The sequence below is a fragment of the Anoplopoma fimbria genome, chromosome 14, assembly GCF_027596085.1.
Source record: "Anoplopoma fimbria isolate UVic2021 breed Golden Eagle Sablefish chromosome 14, Afim_UVic_2022, whole genome shotgun sequence".
Lineage (NCBI taxonomy): Eukaryota > Metazoa > Chordata > Actinopteri > Perciformes > Anoplopomatidae > Anoplopoma > Anoplopoma fimbria.
The window spans coordinates 3073256-3096386 of NC_072462.1; the positions used below are offsets into that span (position 1 = coordinate 3073256).

Below are 23131 nucleotides of genomic sequence, written 5' to 3' on the forward strand. Positions count from 1 at the left end.
TTGGAGGATAAACTTATTTATTTCACTGTTAAAACAGGGCCGATGAAGTAAGACGCTGTCACAGTACATTTGTAAGTTGATCCCACAGCATTATTTACACAAGTGTTTCTAATTATATACAGTCACTTGAACTAGATTCAGAAATGTCTGCTTTAGGTGAAAGAGCTTCAACCTGGCTTCTTTTCCACTCAGCCGAGAGGCTGAGCATCATCTGGATTCACTCTCGCCGACATCATTCTGCTACAAGTGTATCATCATAGATTTAACCAAAGAAAAAAACAACATTTTATGTTGTCCACAGGTGGGAAATGTATTCAAATATAAGAACTGATGCTTTACTTTGAAAAGTATTGTCTGGAAAACAGAAGTAATGAAAACCAAATTGTGTAACTTCCTCTTAAAAAGGTTTTGGGATCGTTCCATCTCAGCCTGCGTCAACTGTAGAACTGCAAAGTCCAGAGTAACAGGTTTACTGTTCATTCAACTGTTAAACAGGATGCTGAAACCAACTCCAGTATCAACAGAGCGGATCCTTACTAAACTCTGGACTCTGCAGAACTCTGCATTAACATGTTTTGACTGAAACAACATGATACAAAGAACCAACGTGACTGTTTGAACAGAATGGTTTCAGTACTTTAACTGCCAGAACAAAGCACATGGTACACACGTCAGGAACGCAGACAGAAATGTTGAGGTGGTGAAACTTAAATTGAAATAATACTAGAACTTGTAAAAACATCCTTCTAGCTTTTAGTGGAAAAACCCAAATTAAGTGTCACCCTGTTTGTTCATTCAGTAAATTAGATTTCCAAAGTTTTAATTTGACTCCTAGAGGAGACAATGGAAAGGGGAACTCAGCCATGAGGCACTTACTAGTGATTTCAAAGGTGCACTAACACCACCCTTTATCCCATCCCAAACTAGACTCTCCTCTAACACTAAGGCATTTGGGCTCGACTCAAGTCACAAAGAACGATCTGACCTCCAGAGAAATGTTAGTGACACTATTTACAACCCATTAAACATTCAAAATATGTGCTGTGACACTACAACATTTGACAATGACACAAACATAAAGCCAAGCAAACAATGTACACGAGCTCTTGTTTTTGTACATTAAATATATGACGAACTCCTCTCGGCTCGTTCCTCCATCGGCGCCGACGAGAGGCGTTTTCATGAGAGGGGCGGAGTCAGAGAGGTCAAGTCTTATATCATAGGGGTCATCGGTTGATGACAGCCCTCTGGACTTAATCGATCAGTGATATTTAACTAGCAAAAGTTGGCAGCTTAAAAATAAAGCTGGGAAATGACTATGAAAAAAAAAATCAGCACAAAATAGGAGCTATAAATGGCAAGAATAAAATATTTCAGTCTATTAGCAAAGGTTGTTTCTTTTTTGTTTTTTACAAACTTCTTATAGAACATACATACATTTATATATTAATATATCTGTAAGAAAAGAGAGTCTTCTACATGAGCAGTGAAGACGGCCTCAGCAGTGCCGTTGGGAGCTGATGCATGAGGAGGAGACAGACGGGCTCGCTGCTGGATGCATTCATCACAGGAGACTCTTACAGAGATTTTTCTAATGACACTCAAATATAATCTCCTTCTGAATAAAAGCTTATTATTGTTTTATCAAAATGAAGGGTGAAAAACAAGCAGCAATTTCTCTTGAAATGATTATGATAAGTTGTGATATCACTGCCAGGATTCAATTGACTCAAGAATATTCTTTCACATGAATGTCTGATGTTTGAATGCGGCCACCAGAGGACACCATTGTGAGCCTCTTCTTGTACTGGAAGTTGGAGCTAAAAACTGGGAGGGAGAAAACCACTGTGAGGAGCTTTACTGGTCCCAGCAGCAGTCAGTCTGAAGACCTCATGTGTAGTTCTGTCCTCATGTCTCCACACTGGAAAGAGGGAGAGGATTCATGTTATCATGCTGCAGGAGATATTTACTAAATAGAGATGCAATGGTGGCGTCATAAAACCGGATTAGTAAACTCCCGAGTTACCTGTGAGAATCAGAATAAGATGGGTTTGCCAGCAGTTTTCTCCTGGACGTAGGAGGTGAAGCGCTTGAGGAACTTGGGGTACTCCCTCTTGGCCACGGCCCTGAGCACGGAGGCCGGAGCCCAGCCGCCGGGATTCACTGCGAAGAGACACGAGAGGCAACACGTTACCGAGCAGGAAGGTTTGAACAAAGGAGCACATCAGAAAACAGTCATGAAACAATCAGAAAACAGTCATGAAACAATCAGAAAACAGTCATGAAACAATCAGAAAACAGTCATGAAACAATCAGAAGCCGGATAGTATGCCAAATAAAAGCAATAGTGTATTAGGTAATAAAGAAACATGTCATAGAAAATAGTGAAGTATGTTATAAAATATGTCATATTATAGTATTATAGAAAAGTATAGAATTTTTTCAAAAAGTCATAGTATAGTTTATTGCAAAAATATTTTTTTAAAAATGTAATAGCTTAATATGTCGTTAAAAGATCGTAGTATTGTATGCCATAAGAAAAGTCATAGTCTACTAGGTCAAAAATGTCAAAGTAAAGTATAACGGGTTAGTATAGTAAAGTATAACGGGTTAGTATAGTAAAGTATAACGGGTTAGTATAGTAAAGTATAACAGGTTAGTATAGTAAAGTATAACAGGTTAGTATAGTAAAGTATAACAGGTTAGTATAGTAAAGTATAACAGGTTAGTATAGTAAAGTATAACAGGTTAGTATAGTAAAGTATAACAGGTTAGTATAGTAAAGTATAACAGGTTAGTATAGTAAAGTATAACAGGTTAGTATAGTAAAGTATAACAGGTTAGTATAGTAAAGTATAACAGGTTAGTATAGTAAAGTATAACAGGTTAGTATAGTAAAGTATAACAGGTTAGTATAGTAAAGTATAACAGGTTAGTATAGTAAAGTATAACAGGTTAGTATAGTAAAGTATAACAGGTTAGTATAACAGGTTAATAGTAAAGTATAACAGGTTAGTATAGTAAAGTATAACAGGTTAGTATAGTAAAGTATAACAGGTTAGTATAGTAAAGTATAACAGGTTAGTATAGTAAAGTATAACAGGTTAGTATAGTATGCCGTATAAAGGCTTCAAATATGTCATAGTATAATATGTAACAAAAGAGTCAGAAACTCTGTAGTTCTAGAACAAATTCTAGTTCATAGTTTCTTCTGTTTGTCCAGGCACTAAAGCAGGTGCTTAAAATAATGAGAGGCATCAGAAAATATTTTGTAAATTTAAGATGTTGATACTTTCAAACGCCTTTTTGTGCAGAAGGTTCAATGCTTTTTATGTCTTTTTAGGAACTGCAAATAATCTGGTGTTTAATCTCGATTGAATCCAAAAGCCCAGATGGAAACTCACCATTGGCGACGTAGGTGATTTTACACAGGATGTTGTCTCTGCTGATCTCCTTGTCTCCCTCTGGTGGGCTGACCAGGGTCTGACAGATCATGCCGATGTTGATTTTGGCACGAACACACCGGCCGGACGGCTGTACGACGACATGACAGAGAATTAGGAAAAGAAGCAGCATGATTATCATTCAGAATCTTGATAAAGTCCTCATGAGGTGTCTGAAAGCTAAACGGGACCTAAACGGACTCCATGGCTCACCTGAGCGTCGTCGTGATCCACAGAGAAGTTGCAGACCAGCCAGGTGTCCGGGTCATTCTCATTGTTAGCCAAGATCTTTCTCATGGCCGACAGATACAACACGTCCCTCTGAGAAGCAGGCCACACCCGCTGCAACACAGATCATACTTCATCATTTCAAATTCCACACACACACACACACACACACACACACACCTAACAGATCCATCCCACAGTTGAAGTGTCGTGATTCTGTTTGTGATCTTGTAGCTCTTACCTTGTGCGTTTGATAAACAATTGTTGCGTTGTCCGACAACGTCTCCACAACATTGAAGTTTTCAATCGTGGCTGAAAGAGGAAGAGAACATGGGAGAATTTAAATAAAATGTACTTAAATCATAACATATAGTTTTAAACTAGCATTGACTTAGAGTGTTTTCACATGTAGTCCTTTTAAAACAAACTAAACTCAGTCCTCTTAAAGTGGACCATGAAAGAAAGTCTCAGTTCTAATGACAATAATAATAATAATAATTCATTAGGCCCATAAACGTCTGTGTGGCTTATGGAACGTTGCAAAAAGCAGCGATTATCTGTTTTTTTTAATCCACCGGTGATCTTTGTTTTAGGGACGTTTCCTGTCTGTGCAATCAATGGAACTGTTACTGTGTTTTTTCAGATTATTTTACATATATATACTGCTCTCTACCAGCAGACGGCGCTACGGAAAGCCGAGAGGACTAAAATACAATGTCAACGGGTAAATAAACACCTGGAGCGCTTTGTCTTCAAAATGCACGGGTTAAGAAAACCACATCTTGGACTTTAGTTATACTCAAAAATAGTGACCAATAGCTCTGAGCTCGTTTGGATTGGTGGAAGGGACCAAGTGTGAAAATCCCCTCAGAGTTGAAGGACTTACTCTCCCAGTCGTTGCGGTACGCCGTGTCCCAAAAGAAGTGGCAGACCTCGTGACCGGTCACCCCCTTTACTGAATGGGTCGCCTTCAGAGGGTCCAGAACAATCCCGTTTTCTTCCACCTCTCTCCTGTACACCTGCAAACATACAACAAGCATTAAGTGAAATCATTTTATAAATCTCTTTTTTTAATGTGTGTACATGTTGTAGATTAGATACATTTTATTTTAATGGCAAATTTAAGTGCTTGAGACTATCATATAAAAAAGATCCTACTTTAGTGTACGACTCGGTGCAAGTATGACATATAAATATGCTCTACTATGTGATCTGCAGTTAGAGAACCCTGATCAAATCCTCCTCTTACCTTCATCTCTCCCTCTTCTACAACAAGCTGCCAGTTGGCATCTCCACCAACATCCTGCAGGGAGTAGGTCATGTGATTCTGCACCATCTCCTCCACCTATAACACAAAGCCAGGGACAGAGAGAGGATGTGAGATTATATAATGACAAGTCCAAAAAGGCCCTCAGACATCAGCACGGCACAAACACAGTCATGTATTCTACACGGTCTAGTTTCTGTGGATGAAAACAAAACCTCAAATGACAAAATAGTAATCTGGTGCCAACGTTAACACAGGAGAACACTAACTTCTATGTTACATAACAGACCGGGTAGCAGGTTGTGTTTAAACAATGACAGTTATTAATTCACACAGGTACAAGGAGCTCACGCTACATGCCGTTACAGTGAGTTCCTGTGTATACACGGTTAAGCTAACGCTGTTACTACGGGTTCAACGGCCATGCAGACGTGGTGCTTAGTCCAGACGGGTGAAGCAGAACGAGGAATGGGTGACCGGCTGAGCTTTAACTGGGAGTTACCTCTGCGCTGAATCTGTGGACATCGTGAGGGGCGCTGATTATCAGGGCAGGGGAGGGCTGACTATGAGACTACAGGGAAGACGGGAAACGAGGGGGTGATGGGAGAAAAAAAAGGGTGTGAGATGTCAAAATAAAAGAAGTGAAGAAATGAAGGTGGAACAGGTGGAGTGAAGGTAACTTGGAGGCGTGTACGGTTTTAGAGGGGAGAGGGTTTGGATTACCTTGTCAGAGAATCTGTGAGTGCCGATGCTGGAATAGACGTCTCCCGGTGGGACGGGGCTGGACCTCTGTATCCTTATCTTCTCCGTGTGACACTGCACACAAACGAGCACAGAATTCTAACCAAGCAAACATATCCACCGCTTTTTAAAGTAACCACCTCACATCTTTAAGTGAACAGCGTGTCCGACGGTTTGCTCACCTGCTCTTCTATTTTGTCCTGTCGGTCCAGAGCAGCTTCAACCGCATCGAAGAACTCGTCCTCGTTAATGAGGCTGTTTGGACCCTCCTGCAAATAAGGTGGAGAGGGAACGTCACTTCAAAAGTTCTTACACAACATAGAGAATCACGCTGCATTATGGGATGAATTCTATACTGCACCTCATAATCTGGACCTCCGAAGTGAGACTTCTTCTTCAGCTCATTGAGCGCTGATTTATAGCCCTCCTCTATTCTACGTCTCTTCTCCATCTCCTACAAACACAAAGATAGAGAATCATTTAACAAACCCTGCGACAACTTTCACACCTTCATCTTCTCTGTTTAGCAGATAACTGCTTCTCTACTGTAGATAAACGATCACTTGTTTGACAAATAGAAATGTATGTAATACAGATGACACATGGCTAATTAGATATAATATTACACACCTTATCCACTCTTTTTTGCCAGCTGTCTTCTCTCTTTACCATGAGGTCGATACAGTGGGACAGAGTGGCCAAGATCCCAGCTGTGGTAGCCTTGAACGTGATGGCCTCACCCTTAAAGTCTATGCCATTGATTCCCTTGGGACTCACGGTCTGGAACACTGCACAAAACAGGAGCATGGGACTGAAACAAATGCTGCTTGTGACAAACACAAAATCTATGAGTGTTGGGTCACTTCATAACATAATATTCTCTATTTCCATGTCAGTGGGGCAACCAAGTTAAGATTATTCCTTACAAACACAATATATATTGCATTAACTATAAGAAACACAACAGTTGTTTTTTTGCATATTTGCTCAATCATCTCCTACACAACAGTGATGCTTATTTCAATAAAGACATCTTTCTATTTTGTGTTTTTGTCTGTGCTCTTCTGTCTTATTAGATAATATCTCAGGCTTGAGAGTTATGAGTATTCAAGGTTATAGAAAAATACTTTCTAGTACTAACGTTTTTCTTTGCTGCCATGGTTGTTGTGCAGAAACTCTCCATCGGTCCGGGTGTTGGGGAAGTCATCTTCATCGTCCTCCACGACTGAAAAAAAAGAATAAAAAAAGAAGAGAAATCAAGTCTCAGAGAGGAAAATGCAAAAACAAAACCAGAGCTTTTCCTTGTGGGATCCTGCTGAAAGTCAACAGGCCCATTCACAACTAAAAGCTACAGCACATACGACGGACAGATTTCTGCTGCGCTGGACAACATGACAATGGTCTGGTTTCATCTTTAGAATGGAGAGAGAGAGACAGAGAGAGGGGGGGAGATAGAGAGAGAGAGAGAGAGAGAGAGAGAGAGAGAGAGAGAGGCGAGGAGAACAAAAGCAGGGCTTCATCCACTGTGGTCGTCCACGGGCTGCCATGAGCAAATGTTCACTCAGCCAAGATGGGGTGAGAGGGTTTGTGGAATAACTGCTGACTGAGTCACAACACACACACACACACATTCCTAATATGTTCATAATCTAGATTTGGAAAATGCAAACTAAATATTCTCTTTGATCACAGATCAGTGTTGGTCAGTCGCTTCCCAGAAATCACCAATTTTGGTTAAATGCATCTTCTTTAAACACTCGTTGTGTCATAGTGCAGTACTCCATTATGTCCACACATTGCTAGACCTTATGCAACAGCTATATGACAAAATAAACATTATCTATTAATGTTCTTCTTATTTTCTTGATTTATCAATCAATTGTTTTGTCAATAACAGGCCTAAAAAGTGTAAACAATGCTCATTATAATTTACTGCATGTGCCATATTCAAATTGTTTTATCAACACAAACAAGTATTCAGTTTACTATCAAATATATGACAAATAAAAGCATTAAATCCTCACACAGAGAAGCTGGAACCAGTAAATGTTTCGGCATTTAAGCTAAAAAAATGATTGTCAAAATAGTTGCTTATTATTTTGACTCGATTGACTAATTGATGATCATTTCAGCTACAAAAAAAAAGCTGGAACGTTATTGGAAAAGTGCATGTTTTTTGACGATTAAATAACCTTCACTTCTCGTCTAAAAATCACATAAATCAGATCCCTATAGATCAACAAAATATGTAGTTAAAGGGAGTGTAGGTGTCTGAGGCTCTTACTTTTATCTCTCTGCAGCTCGTCCTTGGACACGGCGTCTGAACAGCCGTCAAAGTATTTCTGCAGCGTGTCCACCTGTCTGCACAGAATATCTCTGAAGGTCTCCATCTCTGCCAGCTTCTCCCTCAGGCTGTGACCCTTCTTAACAAACAAGAAAGCAACACAGTGGTTAGGCCTTTGTTTGTATTTACATGGACCACAATTCCAACCTGGAATTCCAGTAAATTTGTGCTGACAAAAATAACAGAAAAATTGCAGCCAAGGATTTGTTCTGCCAGAGTAAACATTAACCAAGAAAACTGACCTTGAAGGAGGACGTGGAGGTGGCAGAGAAGCCGCTGGTGGCTGATGTGAGAGACATCATGGAGCCATGTCTCCGCAGACTGGACTCTGAGCCGTATCCAGAATCAGCCTACGCAGAAACCCACAGGAGAAAAAACAAAAAACATGGGGACAAGTTAATGAGGTCGTCACAGAAACTAACTTATCAAAATACATTATTATTAATAATTCAAACCAAAAACGTAATCAAAACAAAACACCATGCATGAAAGACACAGATAGACCCCCAGAAACATCCATAATTCAGCAATTGTGAGTTGTGTCCCACCTATTCTGAGGTTTTAAACATCAATATTTTATAAATCAGTATGTTCTCTAACCTTGAAGTATCACATTCAGTAAGTATTTTGGGATAGAAGTTTCTTAAAATCTGTTTGTGTTACATCCAAATAAAAACGTAAAAAAATAGACACTACAAAAACAGCTTTCCAGAAAGCCTTAATAATATCCCTAATGTTGTACAACACCGTGGCCTCAAAAGCCCCAGAACACGACACACATCCAGTGACCATGGCAACACAACTGAAACATCAAGTGACTTCCTGTAAAGCTGACTGCTTCCCCTCTCCTGTTACACAACAGCCCGGCCCTCAAAATAGACGGCCCGTGACAGCAGAGAGGAAAAGGTTCAAAGATACTGCTGGAAACGGAGACGTGTTCAGAGACACTTCCGGTTTCAACCACCAGGGGGCAGGAAACCTCAACGCACGTGACTGGCATTGGTAAGAGGCCGGGGTTACTCTCGGTCAACAGCCAGAAGTAACTCCGCCTGCATTTGCATGGATTTCAGTCGGTGCTGTTGCCCTTTCACCAACATACTGCTTCCCTACTGACTTCATCAGCACAGATTGTGCCATCAAACAGTCTGCATGAGGGCCGCTCAGTCTGTTTGATGAGGGAAAACAAAAAGGAAAGCTTTTGTTGCAGCTTTAATAAACCAGAAAAATACAATCTAAAAAAGGAGTATATGTGAGATTTATGAGTGGCTCAGTCTCCGTTCAAAAATCTGACGTACGCACATGCACACGTTCTTAAAATGCATGCGGCACAGCAAATATTGAGTAATATAGAGTAGCAAAGAGTGTGTTTATGTGTCGGCTGACTGGAGCCCAAGTGCACTCGCATGGCTGAGTTTGGACAACAGGAGACATAAAACCTGCTGCTTGTAAAAAGAGAAATAAAAAATAAGCTTCCCTGAGCAGAAACAGACTCATCAAAGTCACAAAATAAAGCTATAAAACTGTCCATAAATAATGACGTTGCAATACTGGAATTTATGTCACAACGCTGTCACTGCACATTTAAAAAAATACACAACAAGCACAGCTTCCTTTAGCAGGGAGGGGTCTCCTAGAAACAAGTGTTTCCATACTCGGATGTTTCACCGTCTCAAACTGTTGGAGCTCTGAAGTGTTAGCTGTGGTGTGTTGTGTCTCCATGGAGACGCTGGGCTGCTGGAGTGTGGTGAGTAATGTGGGTTTGAGAGAGCAGCAGAGCCTTCTAGGAAGAAGTGGTGAGTCATGGTGGGCGTGATGGTGGGTGTGTGTGTGTGTGTGATGTGTGTGTGTGTGTGTGTTTAAGGTATGTGCATGAGTCAGGGTGGCTCCCTGATGTTGGGAGAAGTGGCGGGAAGAGAGAGGGGGGGGATTTCCCAAACTGAGGACCAGGAGTCAGCATGCATGTTGTTTTGGCAGACATGCTGAAGGTGTGCTGACGGCTTCTACTCAGCCATGTCTGACAGATTTACAACTATTGCTTCAATCTGGATTATATCTGCCTTAAATATAAACATTCACACCCACTGATCAGCGTTAGAAAGACTGCTGAAGTTGTGCAATTAAGAGGACCAATAAACACCATAAACACCCGACTACCACATGGGATTATTATATCCACAATGCAGAAGATCATCTACATATTTGACGGTTGGTTGCTGTGTGTGTATATATATAAACATAAAGCATTTTGCAGCTCTCCTCTGGCTCCATTGTCTTCTTGTCAGCAGTCAACAGTAGGGATTGAAACCTGCTCCCTTTGTCCCTCACATTGACTGAATTCAATGGACGCTACTTCTGCTCTTCACACATGACTTTAAAAGGCTGAACTTGTATTTTCCGCCCTGTGTCAATTCACTTTTTGTATTGAAATTCTAAGCAAACAACAAAACAGGAAAACCTCGACTGTAGTCCAACCTGCCCCCCTCCAGGACAGGCTACTCCCTAGATAATCATTCAAACGGCTATCTCTTGATTGTGCGTTTAAAAACAGCTTTCTCAGCCAGTTAAATGTCTGTCAATGAAACAGGATTATCCTAACCCTGAGCCGACTGTTAGTCCAAGGTTTAGATAACATTCAGCGAAGCGTGCCCTCTGTTAAAAGCCTTTCAATGAGCCATGCACCCACAGCCAAGCCTGGAGGACTTACGGACTAAATGAACACAAACAATCACTTGCTAATACAGAGTTCTGTGAACACATGAGTGAAGCACTCTTTCAGTCCTACAAACTTGCCAACAAACGCACCAGTGGTGGAGGGATGAATATTGTCCCCTGGATTCCTCCCTTCTCTCTCCTCCCCTCTCTGATAGTCTGATAGAAACACACACACATGCACACGTACAATAAACACACACACACTTACACAAATCCAACCTTGTATTAGAGGATATTTTTTGCGTTTTTTTTTTTATGATGATAGCAGCTGTTTGTTGTCTGCTGTGTTAAGAGTGTGCATGACTTACTCTGTGCAGCTCAATGGAGTCAATCCACTGGTGTCTGTGCTCTGGGTCTTGTGCTCTGAGGTACCACACACTGTCGTTCACACTGATGTCCAGCCGGCACTCGTCAAACTCATGAGGCTAAAAAAGAGGGAAAAAAGGACAGAGGACACAAAGATTAGTCGGTGTGCATTGAAAATATACCGCTGTTGATCTTTTAAACATCTTGGTCATCGTATCCTCTGTGGATGGAAGCAGAGGATCATATGCTGGGGGAGTCCGTGAAATGAGAGTGCTGCCACACATTTCTTAGCCTGCTGTCATGTTCTTTTCATAGCAACAGGAAACACAAATCTCTTTCCCGCTCAGGAAGAGCAAAGAGAGGCATATGTGAGAGGTGGCCATCCATGCAAATAGCTATTAAAATGACACCGAAATAGCAAACCGCTTATCTCTCTACTGTGCGTTACACGGTGGGTGACAATCTGTTCCCGGATCAGCTTTAGCAACTAGAAACGTGTCAATCCACCACAGTCCAAATTGGTGGGAGTAGACTTTCTCAAATGGAGGCCTATATCTCTAAATCTAACAGAGATAGAGGACAAAAGAAGAGAGCACCAGATGCATAACAGCATCCATTTTTCAGACACGGTCCCATAGGAGGACAAGTGGAGGATAACTGGCCTTTTAAGGCAACTTGCAAGATGGAGCATATTCCTAATGGCCCTCCAGAGTACTGTCAGGGCTGTGAAAACTGCTGTGCTAGCGCTGCTGGCAGCAACTAGGGACTTTGTGTGTGTCTGTGCTGGGGGAGGGTGGAGGTGGAGGGAATGATGGTGATAGCATTGGTATTTACCTTAGTGGTATTTACCAAATGCATCAGGCCTTCTTAGAATGACGCCTCTACAGCGAATCGCACCGCTTAATCCCTCTCAAGGTCTTATCTCAGGGAGAGAGCGGGCTGATGTACGAGGGAGAGTCTGGCTTATTAGAGAGCAGTGGAGAAGGACAAAGAACTGGAGGAAAAAGACTGATGGAGCAGGAACGCCGGAGACTGCAGTTAAACTGTAGGCCAGAGAGAAGCCGCATCAGAGAAGAGACCTCTGCATTCCTCTGTTTACCACAACACAGTAAACACATCTGGAATCCATGTCCTGGTAGATTTGTAATGCACAGAAAGCACAATCGTTTCCTCTGGAGGGCCAGGAGATAAACACTTCCAGAGGGAGAGAATTAGCAATGGAAATTGTTTGTTTGATTAATGCATTTGATCAATTCTTTATATATTACATCAATATGGTATTGTGAGTGTAAATTAGGGCTGTGCAATATGGCCAAAGTCTTCTATTATGATGTAATTAATTTCACATCTTGATTACATATTTAAGGATACAGCTTGTTTTCTGGTTATTCAACAAATCAATAGTCTATATGAAATAATCACATGGTTTTGTAGACTGTTTTTTATGAAGAGCTTAAGTGCAAAATCATCAGATTTTCTGATAAATCTGAGTTAGTGTGTGCTTGTTATTATCAATTGTCAATTACGACTACGCAATTGTGTATCACAATATATGATTCAATTGAAGGACGATAACCCACCATGGTTTAAGTAATACTATTATAGTTTATAGGTGAATTCTGTCTACCAACTCTATTTAACCTACAACAGATTAACATGCTTATAACTGTTATATTCACTGAGACAGGCTTTAATAAAAGAGGCACATTTAATCATTAACAGTTGCAAGCTTGTGATCTTCCATCACCCAGAGACAACAAGAGCCCAAACACCATCACTGAACATTGTAATGGTTCGGTGAGTTGGCAGAGAAATAAATGGGCCAATCTGGTGTCCTTAAAGAGGTTTCATTGGAGGAGTGCGACTTGGCTGTGTCGCCCGACACCTGGACGGCACCGAGGCCAACAACAGATGCTCGCTGTCAATAATGCACGACGGGAGGCCGAACGCTGAAAGCTTGCCAAACCAGAGGCTCGTTTGAAAGTTACCAGCATGAGCTCAACACCGACGAGAAGAGGAAGCACGAGAGAGGAAGAAAACTAGTGTGTCGCATTCTTACGCCACCATTTGTTATGAGAAAGACGAGAGATACGCAGACAACGTCAACAGCCTCCTCCTCGCTTAAACCCAGGACAACACGGACTAGTTTCAAACCAACAACCAGCAGACTGGACGAAAAGCACCAGATCTTACCTGCAAAAATCCATGGGAGTTTATAGAATTATAAAATGTAAAGAAAGATTTCTTTAAACTGTCAATACAATTGTACAAATATCTCTGCTTTTTGTATGACTAAACCACACAAAGACCATGTGAAATGAGTGTTTGAATGGTGGATTTTAGTGTCATTAGAAAATGGATTCCTCTTCATCACCTCTAGACTATGGGGTTCATGGGCACACTGAAAGCCGGCACTGGGTCGCAGGAGGTTCCTGGGATCCAAGGCTACAGTCAACAATAATCCATCACAGGGAGGACATTTTAGCAGCCTCGCACACTACAAGATGACATGACAGGCTGACACGGACCTCAGCCCGGACTCTGTGTGAAAGGCAAGCAGACGGAAAAAAAGAGTGTTTGGTTTGTGTGTCTGTGTGTGTGTGTGTGTAGGCTGATTAATGAACAACTTAACACACCGGTCAATAGAGAACCAAGTCAATGTGGAGAGCTGGAGAAGTTATAAAAAACACACACGCAGTGCATGCAATTCTAAGAAATGGATGGATGGAAAGTTTAGATGTGATTGCAGAAAAGCACTTTGCAACACAGGACAAATCAATGCTTCGATTGTTTTGGTGCGTTAAAAGGATAGTTGGGTGTTTTTGAAGTGGGGTTGCATGAGGTACTTCTACATAGTCAGGGGATTTTCCTATGGCGGTCAGCACAACCCCAGCTGGGAGAAACAGACAGGAAACAAAAAAAGGTATACCCGTTGAGGTGTACACTATATTTAGAATATTTCCCCACTTCAGCCCTTCCAAGGAGAAACTGAACTGAAACTGAAACTTATCTATGCGCTCTTCAAATCCAACAGAATTCCCCAGAATCAGTATAGATAAGTTTCATTTTCATTTCGCTGTAAGAAAATATTAAAAATATATTCAATTCAAATGCCTCAGATCATAAGTATAAAAGTGTTTGATGCTATGGACTCATACTTTTGTATCTGGTTTGTTTTGGATAGTTTCCAACTGTATGGTCTTATAAGGGGGCATGTTGAGGGGAGGAAAGAAAAGAGAAACTCATTTCATGAAATCATTTAGCGCTATAAATATTATTTGTTTCTCTGGTACCACAGTGTAGCAAGAAATATTAAAGCCTACATTAAAATGATGACACAAAACAGCTTTTCTTCCTCAATTTTCGTCGAACAAAAACTTCCTACTGAGCTTCAAAAAGACTCCCTTCAGACCCTCTTTGAGCCGGTGTGTGTTTTGAGCTGGCGTACGTGTTTGCAGTCACAGTCTGCAGAACCCAATGAATGGGAGCTCTGCTTTAAAAAAACAAAACGTGTGATTCTCAATACCTCAAGAAAGAAGGGCGGATTATATCAATGCAAACAATCGGAAAGCCTACAAAAGCTGCACCAGACACCAGCTGGATTTTGTTGCTCATTTGAGCAGTCTAAACATAATAAATGATGCTCTATGAAGACAAATATACTATCTATTTCCTTGACCATTACTACCGAGGCCTGGTGCCAAGAATATCCTTCCGTCGACTCTCGACACAAAAAGAAAAACGGGATCCTGGTGACCCCGGTGACCCCGGTGCAGGAAACAATGACTCACCCAAGTGGTCAGAGTGAAAGAAAAGGAAAAGGTCAAATGAACAAGGGTGACGAAACATTCACCCGCACACAGGCTTGCAGATCAGGATTCCTCTATGCAGACCAGGAAGTCACAAGCTACGAGGAAGAGTCTCATTTCCTGGCTGAGGACATGCAATTTCCATCAAAAGCCTGACATCATTCTCAGTGGTTTGCTTGACCTCCACAGGACCTTTAGTACGCCTTGAGCTATCTCTTTATGCCAGACATGGAGAGGAGCCGTGCCCCTGCCTCAAAGGCCTCGAAGAGCTCAAAAACAATCCAGTACCCAACTACTACACATTCACTATGCACTACTGTTCAGGAATTAGCGTCATGTTCCTTAGTAATGAATGTTGCTGTGAACATATGACCCACCTATACTATTGTGTAGACAGGGTGAACACAAAGAAGTGAACAGTGTGTAATGCAGCTCTGCAATGAATCCTCCCTTTTGGCAGAGGCTCGGTTGACACATGCGGTTTCAAGTCTGTTGAACTTTGAGGCAGTAGATTAAAGTGTAGGTCTACTTGATTTTATTTCAGTGTAAGCTCTTTTTGTGGCTAATTAGCTGTTTGCTCCACCTTTTAAAGATGCTCCTGTTGGGTATGCTGGTAAGGATGGACACCAGTCTCCCAATCTCTGGGTTTTACATTGTGTCAATACGTTTGAGAAAGGCTTCCGAGCATTTGCTCTGGTGGTTGAGCAATAAAGAAATCACACATTCTCTGACAGGTCTACCCAAGTTTCACAATACGAGTGTGCTAACTGAAAGCCAGGAGTGACTCACGGTTCAACTTTAACCACAGACTCCATTTGAAGTTTTAACATACATGTATACCGTTTGCACACCAGAGCTGCAAGGATAAGTCCATTAATCTATTATTCGATGGACAGAACATTTGTGGATACATTTTGAGAGTCGAATTATTGTTTGGGCAATTTTTCGCCAAACATTTGCTGGTAGCAGCTTTCAGATGTGAGCATCTGATGCTTTTTCTGCCAAAGTAAATTGAATATCTGAGATTTGAACCATTGATCAGACAAAACAAGACATTTGAAACATCACCTTGGGCTCAAGGAAATGTTTTTCCACTATTTTCTAGGCAAAATGATTAATAGAGAAAATAACTGGAAGATTTATTAACAAAAGAATCTAGCTGCCGTTCTCTTATAATTCAGATTTGTAATATTTTCTATTGCCATAGTATTAACAGCCTCTGACCAAAGTTCATAACTCTGGGCCAAATGGAAACTCCAAGTATGAAGCCTCTAAACTGTAAACATTAAATGTGGTGTAAACCTAAATGCAAACATGGTTCATAACCAGCCGATGCGAGGCATGCAGATGCAGATCTTAGTTCAAACACTTTTCTTTTTAACCACACTCGGATGTTATCACAATAGATGTGGAACACATAACAAGCCGGATGTCCGAGAACACACCACTTGTACCATGATGCATCTGTGTTTGAGAGTTAATGCCAGAGCCATGAGGGGGGATGACAAGAGGGAGAAATCAATAGACAGAAATACTGAGGAAGAACCACAAAAAAATATATTTCAATTACTGTTTGTGTGTGACCATCACCAGATATAACTCATCAATATTTACGCCCCAGACTTTTGAGGCATATTTCCAGTGGAATGAGAAATGATGACAGTAGAGCACCGCATGGAGGTTAATATTTACACAAGCCGGGAATGGATGAAGCTGAACAAATACAGTTAAAAGCAAAGCCTGCTTTATGCTGCGTGCGAACAGTAACTTATTCATTTCTTCTTGTTACTCTTTGAAGAGAAACTCAGACGGAGAATCAGTCAATGACGTGATGCAAGGTGAAACAATGCAAACAGCCAGCCTTAAACACTGTCGACATGTTTGGATTTATTTTCTCTGTACTTAGCAAAGTGTGGCAGCCCCTTTTGAATCTGAGACGGGCTATTATTAAAAGCCTGATTGGCATGATGGAAGTCTCTGCTTCTATATACTGTAAGCTACCACAGCTCTAATTCCTCCGTCGCTCCCATGCAGTGGCAGAACGTTACTAGTCTCATGATGAGGCTCTCTCTCTCTCTCTCTCTGTAAAGTGTTGCCACACAACATGTTGTTTTGAAACGAAAACAGTCACCTGACGGGCTAAAGACCCTCGAGCAGAACTTGAGACATGATCAGGAGTTCTTTGAAAAAAACCGGTTATCACAGCAGATCACAAACAAGTTGTAGAAACTCTAGTGTAAAGCTCCTCATCTGATTAGATTAGAACAGTGAGTCGAGCCTTAGGCCTGCACATGAATCCAGGAAAGAGCCAGAGGCTTTCCTTTATGAATTCAACGGAAACATATGGTGGATTCCTGACATCTGAATCACATCTCATATACTTCTCAAAAGTATGTGGGAGGCTATGGAAGACAGAGAGGGAGAGAGAGAGAGGGAGAGAGGGGTGGGGTAGAATGCTGATGGGAAACAGAAACTGAAAAGTCTATCTTTGCTCCTCAGATTTCTCCAAATGTGATCATCTCATCCCATTAAATGTAGTATTGGACGGTTCATTTCAGCGTACAGAAAAGTATGGCTGTGAGTTAATAACATGGGAACTAAACTTTAAACTTTACTTTACAACTGTAGCAGTATTTCATATTACAAAGTTAAGAGAGCACTGCAACAACTGGCGCAGCTTTAAAACAGCGTTTCTGTTTGTGCTGAAAGTTCTTTGAATTTGTTTTCACAAGAAAGCCAAACCAAATGCAATATGTAAAAAAAAAAAAAACACTTCAACTTTTGGTTTTAAAGAGAAGCAGATGATATTTTTGCAGCACATGTGAATTCTTCAGACTTGAACAGAGGATGTCATGTGGGGGAAAAAAGCCTGGCCTGGCCAAGGGTGAAACTCTGGCAACCGATCTTTCTGGCCAAAGCTGATTGCACAGTTCTTCTGTCAGCCTTCATCTACCTTTTGATCACCATCAACAAATACTGTCCAATCATCATTTAGTCTGCGAAGAAAGATGAACCAGTGAGCTCTTCAGCCGATGGCAACAGATATTCTTTATTTCATTCGATTTGTAATAATTGAATGTTATTTCCCCAAATTGCAGGTGATTTCCTTTTTACCAAAAGGTTTAAAAAGCTATGTCAACTCTGATCAGCAACATAACTGAGTCAGACTACACTGATTAGCCTCTACATATCACAGCTAGCCAACCAATATAAGAAGAAGGTCAAGTCTTTAAATACTGTATACCAGATCTATGCACTGTGGTTATTACAGCCACGCAACCGAAACACCTGAACACCACAACACCTGGCTGTTCGGCTTCTTTCTGATAGGAAGGTCAAACTAGAGCAACACATATTCCAGAGAAAATTGTCTGAAGCTGTAGGTGAAGTTTACTTTAGTAAGTAAAGTAAAAACAAGGGTAGAGTGCCTACATTTGCAATTTAAATAAACATCCACAGAGGATCCTCTAAGGTCTTGTAAAAGCAGAGGATGTGAGGCACAGCACATTTGACTGTTTGGTGACTTAATAGCAGGAGTGATAGTTCCCCTTTCTTCACAAATGGGTCCCTCTTACACAAACGACAGCGTTCATTCTGAAAGTCATTTTGAAAGGGCCAATATTGCACAAAAGAAAGGCTGCACTTTCTTCAAATACACTCCAACGCTTGCTGTTTAAAGATTGTGGAATATTGACGCAGAGTGAACAGAAAGGAAGGCGCTGCTTTGAAGTAAAGACACTCAATAGTACTCACAGTAATAACAGCTTTGCTGAGGCAGAGGGAACCCCGGCAGCCATACTCTGTCTCATCCTGAGACTTGTAGTAGCTCAGTGTGTTGTTTTTCAGGACAACCCAACGGTCCTGCCATCCATGGATGTAATTTGTCCACTGAAAAATAAAGCACATTTATCAATATCTTTGAATGCTGAGTGACGAGGAAATAAAAAAAAAAAAAACCACCTCATAAATACAACCTTACTTTCTTTTTAATGGTGATTTAAACGGTTGAAATGGCTGCACTTTGTGGTTGTGTAACTGTAGGGTGCTCATTCTGTCCTCTTTATTTACAAAGAAACGTTTAACACCTGACTGTCTAATACAACAAAACCACAAACTACAGCCTCAACATAACCGCAGAGTTGAATCAACAACAGTAAAGTCTCCATTAAGGGACTATGGACTCATAGATTGTTGAATTACAGAGAAGTTTCCATTTTACTGGTACCTCAGAGTACATTACAAACATAAATCAAATGTGTATTTTTGCACTTCTGGGAGAACCAAGCTACTACACATGTGAGATTTTATGGACACATTAATCCTCACAAGACTTATGACGTGAATAGGGCTTAGTATGATTGAAGAGGTGAGCTTTTCTGGTTGCAGATCTGCTTAATCTCACAATATGCTTGGTTAGCAGGTCAGCATGCAATCTGTTTAGAGACAACCAGTGTACAGTGACATTAATACCACATGAGCTTATGTGCAGCTTAACTAATTAAAACGGTGGTCAATTTGGATAAAACAACGTCTTGCTCAAGCGAGCAGAAGCATATGGCAAAATAGGTTACCAAGAATGTGTCTGGCAGGGGATTTAACTGTCTGTTTACCAAAAAAAACAGATCAACAATAGAATGCAGTGTTATTTACTCAGAGCAGCCAGTTAACGCGCATTGTTTTACTTGTACCAGCATCCCAGCAAAGTATTTCCTGCACCTTGCATACGGTTGTTAAATCAATATTTACAGTATCACTGGATATTTGCCCATAACACCAACACCATTTGCTGTATCCACATTGTTATCATAGGAATATGCAGCAGGCCTACTTTAACCTTTGAAATGAGCCCTTCAGTGGTCATTAATCACAATATCAGCTTTTCTTTTCTCTTTTTGATAGGGAAACACTTACATCTGCACAATGTGCACCAGGCAAAACACTAGTTTAACTGTGACCACCTGATACTAATGCAGAATAGAGTTTTAAAATGAATATACAGGTGTACAATGTCACATGTGCATTTGTCTTGTTCAGTGCTGCTATTTTCCATGTTGATGTGTGTGTTCTGTGCCTCAGTGTTGTATGTGTTTGTTCTGCTCTGCTCTAGTGTCTTAAGTACACTTTGCTTATATGTGCATTGGTTGTCTAAACGTTACTGTCTGTTTATCTATACATTTTAATTCTATTTTAATTTTGAATTTTTGTAATTTTAGGCTGCCTTCAAACATCTGGCTTTGCCTGTTGATTGGTGTGCATTGTCCCTGCAAAATAAACAAATAAAAGACACGAGTTAACCTTGAGTGAACTATAAACATTCACCTACACTCATAACCACAGTTGTCTAATCTCTCTTTTGGAGGGGGCTGTGTGCTGCATTACATACCCCACTGCTCAATTACATTTTCAATGGGGGGGGGCTTTCCTTTCCCAGTGGGGATTACCGGTCTGATATTCCTATGCAGGAAAGTGGAAATGTTGACGGAGGGCAAAAAGGATTCTGTATAACCCTGGCATAGTTTAGTTTATTCTAGTTTAGTTTATTCTAGTTTATCTTATTTTATTCTAGTTTATTTTATTCTAGTTTATTTTACTTTATTCTAGTTTAGTTTATTTTATTCTAGTTTTATTCTAGTTTATTTTATTGTATTCTAGAGTTTAGTTTATTCTAGTTTAGTTTAGTTTATTCTAGTTTTTTTAATTTAATTTAATTTTAATCTAGTTTAGTTTAATCTAGTTTCTTTTATTTTAGTTTAATCTAGTTTATTCTAGTTTAGTTTAGTTTATTCTATTTTAGTTTATTTGCCCAATTGAAAAATATAAAACCCATAACATTGATAAATGATATCCCAGTGCAGGAAGAGGCAGAAAGCCCACTGAAGCCTCCACCTGTATAATACTATATAACATTAATACAAATTAAACTTTTTAAAACACAAAAAGAATATTATAAGAATAAGAAATATTGTTGCAAATTTACAAGCTATGTATTATAATAACAAAACATTAAAAACAACAAGGAAACGAATGAGCATGCATGTGTAGGTAAACATTTTATTCTAGTTTATTTTATTCTAGTTTATTTTATTTTATTTGAGTTTATTCTAGTTTAGTTTATTCTAGTTTCTTTTATTTTAGTTTAATCTAGTCTATTCTAGTTTAGTTTATTCTAGTTTATTTTTATTTTATTTGCCCAATTGAAAAATACCTCCACCTGTATAATACTATATAATATTAATACAAATTAAACTTTTTAAACACAAAAATAATATTATAAGAATAAAAAAAGAAAATAAATATTGTTTTACAAAATATGCACTATTATTTATAACAACAAAACATTAAAAACAACAAGGAAACATAAAACGAATGAGCATGCATGTGTGCAGGTAAACAGACTCCTTCCTGGGCAGCGGTGCCCTCAGCCGTGACTTGTAGGTGCTTCCGGTCAGCCCTAATCCTTACCTTGCTGAGCACCCCGCTCAGGTCCACGACCCCGATCAGGTGACCGGACTCATCTCTGGGCTCCGCGTCCTCCTCGGACCCGGAAGAGTTCCAGCTCTGGTTGTCTGACATGTCGCCGCACACACACACACACACGCGTTGTTATTGGTTATTATGGTCTGGCAGCGTTGCCATGTTTCAGAACTGACTGTCCGCGAGCTGCTTCTTCTTCTGCTGCTCCTCGCGAGCGCGTGTTCCTACTTGTGTGGTGCGCAGGGGCGCTGGCTGGATGACGTCACAGAATCACTCCTCCACCAGGAGCACAGGCTCCTCCCCCTTTATCCCCCTCACCCACCCCTCCCCTACCTGTTAGGAGAGGTGCTGCAGGGAAATAGAGCCGGAGTGAAACAGCTTATTATTATTATTATTATTATTATTATTATTATTATTATTATTATTATTATTATTATTATTATTTCTTTATATTCTAGTTTAGTTTAGTTTAGTTTATTCTAGTTTAGTTTAGTTTATTCTATTTTAGTTTAGTTTATTCTATTTTAGTTTATTCTAGTTTAGTTTAGTTTATTTTATTTAGTTTATTTTATTCTATTTTATTTTATTCTATTTTAGTTTATTCTATTTTTCTAGTTTAGTTTATTCTAGTTTTTTTATTTTATTCTAGTTTAGTTTAGTTTATTTAGTATTTTAGTTTATTTTATTCTAGTTTAGTTTATTTTATTCTAGTTTAGTTTATTCTAGTTTATTTTAGTTTATTCTAGTTTAGTTTATTCTATTTTATTCTAGTTTAGTTTATTTATTTAGTTTATTCTATTTTAGTTTAGTTCATTCTAGTTTAGTTTATTCTAGTATTTTATTTTATTTTAATCTAGTTCAGTTTATTCTATTTTAGTTTAGTTTATTCTAGTTTAGTTTATTCTAGTTTTTTTATTTTATTCTAGTTTAGTTTATTCTAGTTTAGTTTATTCTAGTTTAGTTTTAGTTTAGTTTCCTACTTGTGTTGGGCATTTGACGTCATCACTCCTCCACCAGTTTATTTCCCCTACCTGTTAGGAGAGGTGCTGCAGGGAAATTTTATTATTATTATTATTATTATTATTCCTTTATTTCTAGTTTAGTTTAGTTTATTCTATTTTAGTTTAGTTTATTCTAGTTTAGTTTATTCTAGTTTAGTTTAATCTAGTTTATTTTATTTTATTCTAGTTTAGTTTATTCTAGTTTAGTTTAGTTTATTCTAGTTTTTTTATTTTATTTTATTCTAGTTTAGTTTAGTTTATTCTAGTTTAGTTTAGTTTATTCTATTTTAGTTTATTTGCCCAATTGAAAAATATAAAAACCATAACATTGATAAATGATATCCCAGTGCAGGAAGAGGCAGAAAGCCCACTGAAGCCTCCACCTGTATAATATTAATACAAATTAAACTTTTTAAATACAAAAAGCTTAATGGAGATGCCACTGTTAACCTGATTTATCTGCAACCTGGAAATCATACATTTAGTCACCTTTACAACCTCATTCCTACTTAAAACAGTAGTATTTTCATTTTAAATCAACTTTATATGCTACTTCTCCTCCACTAGAGTTCAGATTTCCTCCATAATTTAAACTAATCTGCAGATTCAGATTAATAACACAAAATGTAATCATTAAAATGTATTATAGTTATTGATGCATCTATTAATTAGTGTAACTTTATCTTAATAAGATAAGATAAGATTTATTAGTCCCGCAGCGGGGAAATGCACATTACTATCCCTATTTCATAATTACAATTCTACTATAATAACTGCTGCTGTTATTATAAGTAGTCTTAATTGTT

The 23131-nt window shown here is 39.4% G+C and overlaps 1 protein-coding gene across 5 annotated transcripts; it reads right to left on the minus strand.

Moving 5' to 3' along the window:
• On the minus strand, positions 1 to 21603 carry LOC129101976 (ceramide transfer protein). 5 transcript variants are annotated; one of them, XM_054611854.1, is made up of 19 exons: positions 21313 to 21603; positions 18604 to 18738; positions 11044 to 11160; positions 10826 to 10891; positions 8266 to 8373; positions 7964 to 8099; positions 6821 to 6904; positions 6310 to 6467; positions 6041 to 6133; positions 5862 to 5948; positions 5662 to 5754; positions 5441 to 5509; positions 4921 to 5016; positions 4558 to 4690; positions 3913 to 3983; positions 3657 to 3785; positions 3405 to 3534; positions 2027 to 2163; positions 1 to 1921 (listed from the first exon to the last, which is right to left on the minus strand). In XM_054611854.1, the coding sequence occupies exons 1-18, from the start codon at positions 21421 to 21423 to the stop codon at positions 2036 to 2038; spliced, it is 1944 nt and encodes a 647-aa protein (XP_054467829.1). In that variant the 5' UTR covers positions 21424 to 21603; the 3' UTR covers positions 1 to 1921; positions 2027 to 2035. The 5 variants fall into 5 exon arrangements, with proteins under 5 accessions (XP_054467829.1, XP_054467827.1, XP_054467830.1 ...); XM_054611852.1 differs by having other exon boundaries at positions 7964 to 8102; XM_054611855.1 differs by lacking the exon at positions 10826 to 10891 and having other exon boundaries at positions 7964 to 8102.
• Between the last annotated feature and the right edge of the window lie 1528 nt (positions 21604 to 23131).